The sequence below is a fragment of the Melanostigma gelatinosum genome (genome assembly GCF_949748355.1).
Source record: "Melanostigma gelatinosum genome assembly, chromosome: 7".
Classification (NCBI taxonomy): domain Eukaryota; kingdom Metazoa; phylum Chordata; class Actinopteri; order Perciformes; family Zoarcidae; genus Melanostigma; species Melanostigma gelatinosum.
In genome coordinates, this window is record NC_136640.1 from 5,469,496 (window position 1) to 5,479,417 (window position 9,922).

At 45.7% G+C, this 9,922-nt stretch overlaps 1 protein-coding gene across 1 annotated transcript; it reads left to right on the top strand.

The window, feature by feature from the left end:
- The first annotated feature begins 757 nt into the window (after nt 1-757).
- Nucleotides 758-6,569, top strand: tp53i13 (tumor protein p53 inducible protein 13). Its single transcript, XM_079272487.1, has 9 exons — nt 758-1,093; nt 2,311-2,388; nt 2,665-2,700; nt 3,001-3,059; nt 3,263-3,341; nt 3,646-3,774; nt 3,935-4,129; nt 4,246-5,287; nt 5,417-6,569. Exons 1-9 carry the CDS (start codon nt 998-1,000, stop codon nt 5,521-5,523), a joined length of 1,821 nt encoding a protein of 606 aa, XP_079128613.1. The 5' UTR covers nt 758-997; the 3' UTR covers nt 5,524-6,569.
- Nucleotides 6,570-9,922: the final 3,353 nt, after the last annotated feature.

Here is a 9,922-nt window from a genome sequence, read left to right on the forward strand (position 1 = left end):
TGTGAAAGCTCTTACAGTGACATCTGCTGTTTCCTAGAGAGATGGGGTCTCTAATGCAGAGGATTTGTTGCCTTAATGCTTTATTACTGCAGAGAGTATTAACAAACTTGCAATGAATTGAATGATCACAACCAGGTAAGCCTGGAGCCTTTGGGCCCCCACATGGTTTGGGGCCCCAGGGCAAATGTCAGCTGTTGTTTGAAGTGGGTCACAGACAGGAACGTTGTTGCTTTGGCCTGTAGTGACCATGTACCGACAAGAGTTAGAGTGAACACTGATTAAATTGAACACTGATTTAATTTAAATATTATGTTACTGATGTGTGGCCCCCACGGGATGTAACAGTTATATAGAGAACGGTCACCCCTCAGAGGATATTCAGAGTTAAACCGCATTATTTTAAGCTTCCGTCGTATAACAATTGAGTAAAGTTATCCAGTAGCAATAGAGTCAGCGCAATTCCGGAAATGTGATTTTGTTTTCGAAATAAAAGCAAGGATATTGCAATTAAATAAAAAAATATATTTAAGAACAAGCACTGGCTCGCACGTGGCTATTATACATCATATGAAACACTTACTCACTACATGTAGAATCAGATGAATATAAAATACAAAGATGGGCTCGTGAAGTCGACACAAGACGACACAGCGATTAGCGTTTTATTTTGAAATGTACAAGGAAACGCTGTCGTTCAACGATGTGAACAACTTGACATCGGTGCATAATACGGCTGGCGAGTGGCGAACTAGTTGTGGAAGTACACAGCACTTTTTATTACCCTTTTCGCGTTAACTGACCGAGCGTTATCTTATTGTGTTATACTTTCTAACGCAACGTATAATAACGAGCTAACGTCAGCTTAACTTAAAGAAGACAACGGACACGCGACTCTGCGGGACGGTTACCCTTTTATCCAACGTTCGGCTCCTCTGTTATGGGACTTTGCCAAAAGAACAGATATCTAAACATGCGTCTGGTCACACCTGAATGAACCATGTCGACGGTGACGGTGCTGGCCGCATTGTGGGTCAGTTTGGTTCGGTACGGTGTCTCCTCCGGGTCTCCGGGACCCGGATGTGACAATGGAAAGGTAACTTACAAATTTTAATACCTATGGAGTGGTCTCACCGACGTCACGATCTCCTTAGTTACGAGGTCGGTCGGCCATGTTGGAGTACATACAGATCCTACATGGCGGCGAGTAAACAAGGAAGTGCGGCGAAAATACCATACTTTGAATCACTGGATAGTGCATCAAAGGTTCGCTACCTGGCCAAATTGAAGGTTATTGGTAACTTGGATCCCTATACGATGAGTGCAGATCGTTTCAGTGCCGATCCTACTTATCTTCCATCGGTAAACTACGCCAACATCTACACGTATCTCGTGAACACCCCCAGTCCTTACACAAGTAGAATATGGGATGTGTGGTTCTATAAAATGGTATAGAATTTGCAGGGTTGAGAAGTCCGGCAGTCCAGTATAATATCTCACTTTTTCATAATTATTTTCGAAAAATTCTGAATCAAACATGGATCGTTCATCGGAAAGTTCCTTTTTCAAATTCAGATTTTCCGAGAGTAGGCGCTGCATCTCAGCTTGCATTGCTGCAATCGTGGCCCCACCGAGGTCTGTCTGGTTGGCTTGGTTATTCTTATCCTCGTCCTCATCCTCTGCTGCTGGTGGGCTGTCATATGCATGATCCGACGTTAAACTCACATCAAGCCTGTGTTTCGCCTGTTGTACACGCTCGACACGTCTCTGGTACCGACTGCTGTCACGGGCCGATGAAGCTTCGGTAACCTTCTCATGTCCAAGTTTAATTTATATTTCCTTTATTAAATACTGTTCACAAACTAATTAGTAAATAAAGTCACTTACCACTTATAAAGTGATCCGCACATACTCGAGTGTACGCCAAATTCCATTCCTTTATATCTCGAGAGATGCGTGACAGCCATTTCTCGCGACGTCGCTTGGATAGCTCCTTCGTGTCATTTCCTTGATGTGTAATGACCGCTGGCAAACCAAATAATGATTTCTTGTCTCTATCAGCTCTGCTGCCACAACCAAAGACAGCACAAAAGTTCACCACCAATAGGTTATGCGACTCAGCCGTGCATGCCACTGGCTTTGTGTGTACTCCAACATGGCCGACAGCTAAACTGTGACGTCACACGAGACCACTCCGAGTTTATTGGTGTTTGAGCCATGGTCACCCACTGGTTTCAAAATATCAGTCATTGTAGGCATTAAACATGTACTTTATCAATTGTGTGTGTGTGTGTGTGTGTGTGTGTGTGATAGCTGTCTTTGGAGAGGGACATGCCTCCGAATGCTCTTTATTGGGACTGTCCAGGGACTATATGGCCAGAATCTATTCAGGTAATTATGGATACAACCCTCCTCCTCATCATCATCATCATCATCATCATCATCATCATCATCATCTGTGCTAGTAGCATTATCTCCCAAAGGATCACTGTCTCACGGGTGTGGTTTGCTTCTGCGTACTGTGTACCAGGAAGTTTTAACAATCATGAGAGAAGTAATTGTTGTGGTAGATCCTGTACTCTGGCACTCAGCCGGTCGTGTAAACCTGCTTAAGTTGTTCATGTTTGCTCCGTCAGCGGTTTAACCCGTTCCTTCTCTTATCTACAGAGACTTCCCAGTATTCACACATGGTATGATCCAGTGGTGAGTAAACACTTAGCCAAGCACTTTGTTTCACCCTTGGCCTTAAAACACGACGTAACATTTCCTAAAAACATCAACGCACAATGGGACAGCACTTTGTGACACATCCAAATTCCAAAAGCTGTTTTCAACTTAATAGAAAGTGATTTATTGAAATGTGTTCACTGAGAGAACTTAAACTTGTTATTGTTGTCAACAGCAAACGTGCACAAACTGAACGGCCGCTAACTCAGTGTTCGTCTGTGTGAGTGTTCATAGTGAACCCGAGACTCTAATTTGACTAATTTCTTTTCACTGCAGCCAGCCAGGCAGCTCTGCATGGATACATCTATTTCCTACAACCAAACCATTCCCAGCAGGTAAGGCTGTTCAGACAGACACATGATGCAAATTAAGAGACACTGACACATGCACACACACATCTTAATATGGACACCTTTACTCACAGAAAGACTCATGACAGTGTTTTTAATGTCCTTTCCTACCCTTGGTTGCTGTGCTTTGTATTACTAAAGTTGTTGTTGTCGTGACCCTGTTGTGAGTCTGTATTTGTGTGTTATAGTGGAGCGTACAGACCGGTGAGGGCAGAGAGTGGAGAATACTTGTACTGTCCTCCTCAACGGTGGCTCAATAACTTGCACGTAAGTCTCAACATCAAACACTTGGTTGTTCTGTCTCCGCTCTTTAACCCATAGAAACATTTAACCCGGACGAATATTTGTCAGCTGAAAAACCGTAATTAGCAGACAAGGAGGGAATACAATATTGACATTATTGTGAGCAGAAGTTACTGTGTCGTAATTGTGACATAAATGTTGGTGAAAACCAAATCGGGGGAAATAAATGTTGGTGAAAAGCAAATCGGGGGAAACCCCGTGGTGACCGTGAAGGCTGGTGACAAAAGGCCGTCACATGTGTGCGTTTGTGTTTGTGTGTGTTTACCAGCATGGAGCGACTGTGCTGCTCTACCATCCCTGTGTTCCTCTCCACGAGCGCCTGCTTCTGTCTGTCCTGGCCCGCTCCTGTCTGTCAGACTACATCGTTAGCGCACATCCACAGCTCAAAGAACACATGGTGAGAAGATAGAACTCACTACCGGTGCGTGAGAGACACTTAAACGCCGCCGTTTGAGGAGCAGCAGCAAACAGAAGCGACTTTTTCGTCCCTGTTAACATTTGTTAGGCCATTGAGTTAAAGAGAGTGAGTGGATCCTCACTGTTTGCTTTGTGTTCAGCCCATAGCCCTCGTGTCGTGGGGTCACACCTTGGAGCTGTCCACCACGTGGTCTTCAGACGTCTATGATTGGCTGGAGACCACAGCATCCACGAGGAAGAAGTTTGTTGGTGTGAACCCGAGCAGGAAGTTCAACCTGCTGCTAACCCGGTCAGCTGAGCAGCACCGGCAGCAACGTGCAAATCCAGAGGAACAGGTTTGCAGACTCTGCGTGTTTATTTACACGGTGTGGATGATCATTCATGTTGAATGTGCTCCAATAACAGCAGTCTTGTAGTGGTCTCTTAAGTGGCTGTTGTTGTAAATCCCCAGGAGTCTTTGAGGCGATGCTTTGAGCGGACCATCTCCTCTCAGCTGAATGGAGCGATGGAGAAAGTGCTACAGTCCGACATAAAGAGTCGAAGCTGGCAACTAATTAAAGAGGGCGGCAAACGCAGGCGGTTAAGAGCCGCCATTACAGAACTACGGGAGAATGGGAAGGAGAGGGAAGACACGATAACACACCAGAGCAACAGAACCACCATCAGCAGGACAGGGGCCATCCAGAACAACAACTTCACGGTTGGGCCATCGACAGATTCTCCTCCAGGGACCAGGACTCTGCCAGATCCTCCAGGTTCCATGGAAGCTCCCTCTCAGTCTCAGATCCAAAACACAAATCAGGGCCTTCCACCCAGGCCCACCACTCCTTTGGGGTCACTACAAACAGCAGCAGAGCAGCCGAAACACACTGACCTCAGAGACCCTCTCGCAGGTGTCGTGAACAGGGAACAAAACCAGACTGCCAGGCCTGAAGCCCCGGCACTCAGCTCCAAAGATGAAGGTACAGACTCAGTCAAACAGAGAGACAAAGACTTTGGTAAACACAGCCTGAAAGGTAATGTCTCTAATGCAAACATCTACGACAAACACAACACAGCAGACGGCACCAGGAAGGGTAATGAAGTAGTAGACGTGAAAGAGAGAGAGTTGGAACGTAAGCAAACACACAGTGACACACACTCTCAGCACAAAGGTGAAAAAATGGGCTTTGATTCTGTTTCCAAACCCCAATCAGAGCCTCAGCCCCAGAAGCCACAGCCGGCCAGTCGCCCGCCCAACAGCCTCGACTGTGCCGGCTGCAAAGCGGGCGAACACTGTGAATGCAACAAAGACTCGGGGGCCTCGGACGCTGTAGATACCGGGTCGCTGAGGACCCCGAGGACAGACGAGGCGGTGTGGGCCGCAGCAGCGCTGGGCTTCCTGCTGATCCTCCTGACCCTGTCAGTGCTTCACACACGCCTGTACCGCCACTGGACGACCACGGCCAGTCTGTACTGGCGGGACCCGCAGTGGGACTACGACAGTGTGGCAGGTAGGTGGACCAATAACCAGAGAGCTGTTTTAATCCTCTGACCAATCCCAGTTTGATCATGGTAGGTTACCCAATCCGTTATTAATTACGTTTTTGTGTTCTCTCTGTGTGTGTGTGTGTGTCCTCTAGACGTGATCCGCCGGAGGTTACGAATTGCAAACAAAAGGCACAAAAGGAGCAGAAGACGGGAGTGTGTTCTTCTGCCCAGCTCCTCCAGCTCAGATGAACATCCATAGAACAATGAAGGATCACAGCATGAAGAGAGGACGATATCTGCAACAGCCTCCCTGTCAATGACAAACACTGAAACTCATTAGTAGGGCAGCATTGCCAATACTCTGTCTGTACAGTATATAGCACACAGCTGCTATTCTTAACCACTGGTGGGCCTCAGAGCGTCCTCTAGTGGGCTGCGAAGGTACTGGGAAATGGTTAGATGACATTGGGGAAAAAAGGTAATTCATAAAACTAGCTATTTTTATATCTAATTGTGCTAAAACTGACGTGGGAGAATACCCGAATACGTTAAGTTTGGATTCATGATGATGGGTGAGGGATAGCAGAATATCATGTATTTTGGTCATTTCAGCTTTTAATTAAGAAAAGAGGCTAGTGTATATCTGCGTAAGCTTACACAACCGTCATCAGTCATGTGGTTGTGGATCAGTCCTTTGACCCCTCAGGACTCTAAACATTACATCAAAGAAGCCTTTAGGTTTTATTTAGTCATTTGAAATGTGTATTTGTACATCACATAGTACACACTCCTTATTTTGCTCACTCCGTGTATTGCTACAATATTTAGTCTCCAGCTCTGGTGACAGTTTTTCTATCAGAGGATCATTTATTTTGTGCTACATTTTGCTAGAATTTAGTTTTTTATTCATAGTTAAATAATAATATGTTGCTTTTACCTGTGAAGGTTCATTAAGTGAATATGTAAGTTGCTGTTGTAAGCAACGCTGTGCGCAGTGTTGTCGTTAAATGGTACGACCACATGAACAGCTGTGTTTTGAAGACGGTTTTCGGATAGACTTTAGACGTTAAATTCCTCGGCTGAAATGCTGAGTGTGCACTTCTTTGAAACAGCTGTGTTGGATGTCAGGAGGCCTTCTGATAGCAGTTTGTGTCGTCTTAAATGTCATTTTAAGGAGTTGTGACGAAGATATGCACTGATCAGGACCGCATATACAATAACAACATCGTTAGTTTGAAGACCAACATGTAATACGGTTTCTAGATGCTGTGGTGGGTTGTGGTGGTCATATTGTAACAACATACTTTTCCCCCCCCCGAGAGGTTTCAGCTGCTTTCTCTGGAGCTCGTTAATGGAAATAAAATCTGTGGAACCAACAGTGGCTGGATTGTCTTCATTAGGAAACAGAGAGCTCAGTGTAGAACCAGCTCAACAAAATAAAAGAATAAATTAACTTTAATGGTAGAAATGTGAAAAATAAACATAAAAACAATGTAGGTTAATGGCACAGAATAAAGAACCTGTAATAAAGGCATCAGGAAGTAAAGCGATGCAAACAAAGCTTCCAGTTTATAAAAGCATTGCTTGTTTTGATCTATTACTGATTTGATTAATACTACAAAAAACAGTTCATTCTCACCCCTTAATACTGAAAGGTTTGGGGTCTCATCTTGACTCAAACTGTCCACACATTACGGATGTAAATACACACTTGAGACGGCGCACACATACAGAAAGAAGAAAACGTGTAAATAGATCCAGGACAATTGACTTGTTTAACTGTTTTATTACAAATGTACAGCTTATGAGTTTCCATTACGTTTGACCTCTTTAAGTCATTGTTTCATCTACTTTATACAGTTTTTAACATCTTCTGCTGAAAGATAACTCTCCCGTCGCCCATCTCCCAAAGTGTAGAGCTGTGAAGAAACACGGGGACAGCAACAGTACAGGCCACAGTGCACTGCCAATGGCTGCGTGTCACCAGTGTGTGTGTGTGTGTGTGTGTGTGTGTGTGTGTGATTCACTGGCTGCAGACTTAATGTTTGTACTTTGTAGAAGGCTTGGTCCAACTGAGAAGTTGAGTGTGTGTTTGTGACGTTGGCGAGTATGTGCTGAGTCCTGGACATGATGACGGTGTAGAACGTGTGTTGGACATGAGAGGCACCCTACGTAGTGTCCACTAACTCGGGGAAAGGACTGGGCCATGTGCATTGTTGACCCTCCTCCCGACATTTATGAGATGACCGTATAGTGCTCAGCCGAAGTGCGCTTCAGACCTTTCCTATTGCCCCGTCCCGAATCAAACCCTGCGTCCTGCACCCAATGTACTTGAACGAAGACCTTTGGAGGGAGGGGGGGGGGGGGGGAGGGGGGGTACATAATGTAGATCCTACTTCACCCCGCTGGTGTTTGACAATAGAACTGTTGTTCCCGCTCTTCGGTAGGATCGCTACTATGTACACTATAACTACATAAGGGGCTAATACCACAGCATGACCGTATTCACGAGACTCTAAATACCTACGAGTACATTGGTGTCAAGACTGACGCGCTGAAGGAAGAATTTGGACAGCTCCCGTAGCCTGAAGCCCACTTGGGCCAACAAATAAGACATAAGTATCTCGCAGACATACCTAACATATAGCTCAATGTAAAATATAGCATGTAAATATATGTTCATAGATATGGCTCTCGTCTAAAACTTGGGCAATCATGATTGAAGGGACGAGCTCTGCTGCTGGCCCCCCTTGTGTGCATCTGTGTGTGTGGAAGTATTTCTGTTGTTTCAGCAGTCAGTGCAACATCGCTGTAACTCAGCCAGGAGCTGATGATGACTGAAAGGCATCCGACATCAAACGATGATCCATTTCACAAGTCTTCTGGACATGATTTGTTTTGACAGGGTACAGAAGAAAAACAATCCATCCTCCACTACAGAGACACGTGCGACTGTGTGAGAGGCTGACGAACACGGACACTCACAGACCCCGAGTGATGATAAGAGGGCGGAGTGGCTAAACTAGACATGAACAGAGCGGACAGGGATGTGCTGCCGGTGGTCGAGCGTCCGTCTCTCAAAGTGTTCGGGGCTAATTAAGGTGTAATTGCTTCTTGCTGAAAGGCAGCAGGACGAGAGAAAAAGACTGAGATGTAACAGCTGTTTGGAGGATGAGGTCAATGTTATGTGCAGAGGCCTTCTGAGCGCCAAGCCGGATTATAGAATACACCAACGAGAGAACAACCAACTATTAAAGCCACAAAGACTTTGAGAAACAGTCAGTGGTGACGCTAAACTAGAAGAGGACGGTCCTCCTGCCAGCGAGGAGAGGATCTTTAGATCCCGTCTGCGTACTTTGTTCCAGATGTGACCATTTGTTCAGGACACAGTACAACAACAAAAAATAAATAACTTTAAAAACATCTTTGTTCCCAATGCCGTCTCCCATTGGCAGAGTTCAGAGATGGTGAGCTAGAAGGGACAACTTCTGTGGCCCAGATCAGCAGGCCGTGACGGAGAACAGAGCGGCGTGATTGTGCTTGCCAGACAGTCTGAGAACTGAACGTAATACACGGCAAGCTACATCAAGCACTCACGAGGTGGTGAAATCCAGTTCACATGAGCGAATTTTCTCAGATGAAACGATGTGACGAGAGTATCTATCATCACTTTTACTTTTCAGGGTGCTGGATCTGGTGCTTTCCACAGGACTACTTAAACTGCAAACATACCAGGATGTGCGACGTTTGGGGGGGGGGGGGGGGGGGCAAATATCATCCAGCTTGGCAGAGCAAAAATGAATATGGGATTGATTCTGAGATGATTCCACTGGCTCTGTTACATGAGGCAAATGATACGATAGGTCAGGCCCCGACGACAGCTGAGGACACATGAGGAGAGCATTTTGATCCGGGGGCTGTCATAACGCACCAAGGGGCTTTCGGTCTGACAGAAAAACAAAAACAAATCTCCCCCCAACACCCTCTCCCCTTTTGGCAACCGTTCAACCCCTTGGCCACAGGACACCTCAACGCATGAAGAAACACCCTCAACTGTCTCCCAGCAAAGCAGTGCTCGGGAAGTGTTGAGGACCATTTCACAGGTTATTTCATGTGTGTGTGTGTGTGTGTGTGTGTGTGTGTATTCTTGAATCCCAGTCGAGCACATACTCCCACCACTAAATGAGAATCATATTTGAAACAATAAAATAAACATACATACACAGTTAAATCAAGATGACGGTAAAGATATCAATACAAAAAAAAAAAAAAAAAAAACAATAGGCATGATAAACGACAACAATAACTCTAAATTATTCCAGTGTAAGTGTTTTGTTTGTGTCAGTAATCTTTGTCCTCAGAGGTGCAGACCAAACCAATCTGCGTTTTAAAAAACATTAAAGAAAAAAAGAAGAGAGGAAAGAAATGAAAACATGCCAGATCATGCTGTGTACCACCGACAGTGGGGGGCACTGGGTCGGAGAAATGCTGGAGCCCCCCCCCCCCAGCAAAAAGCTAACCCGAGGAAGCATCTTGAGAGCCTGGGTGGGGTGATGAGTAGGGTGGAGCCGGATGGGTCCCGGGGGGTCTTTTGTCTGCACCGCAAGCGCATCCTGTCTGGGACGGGGTAGGAGACGGAGGAGCCTCGTGTCAGGTTG

Excerpts from the sequence above, each read along its gene's own strand:
- tp53i13 (XM_079272487.1), top strand. The coding sequence starts at position 998 with ATGTCGACGGTGACGGTGCTGGCCGCATTGTGGGTCAGTTTGGTTCGG. Across the intron at positions 1,094-2,310 it reads CCGGATGTGACAATGGAAAG|CTGTCTTTGGAGAGGGACAT; the intron begins GTAACTTACAAA and ends TGTGTGTGATAG. Across the intron at positions 5,288-5,416 it reads GGACTACGACAGTGTGGCAG|ACGTGATCCGCCGGAGGTTA; the intron begins GTAGGTGGACCA and ends TGTGTCCTCTAG.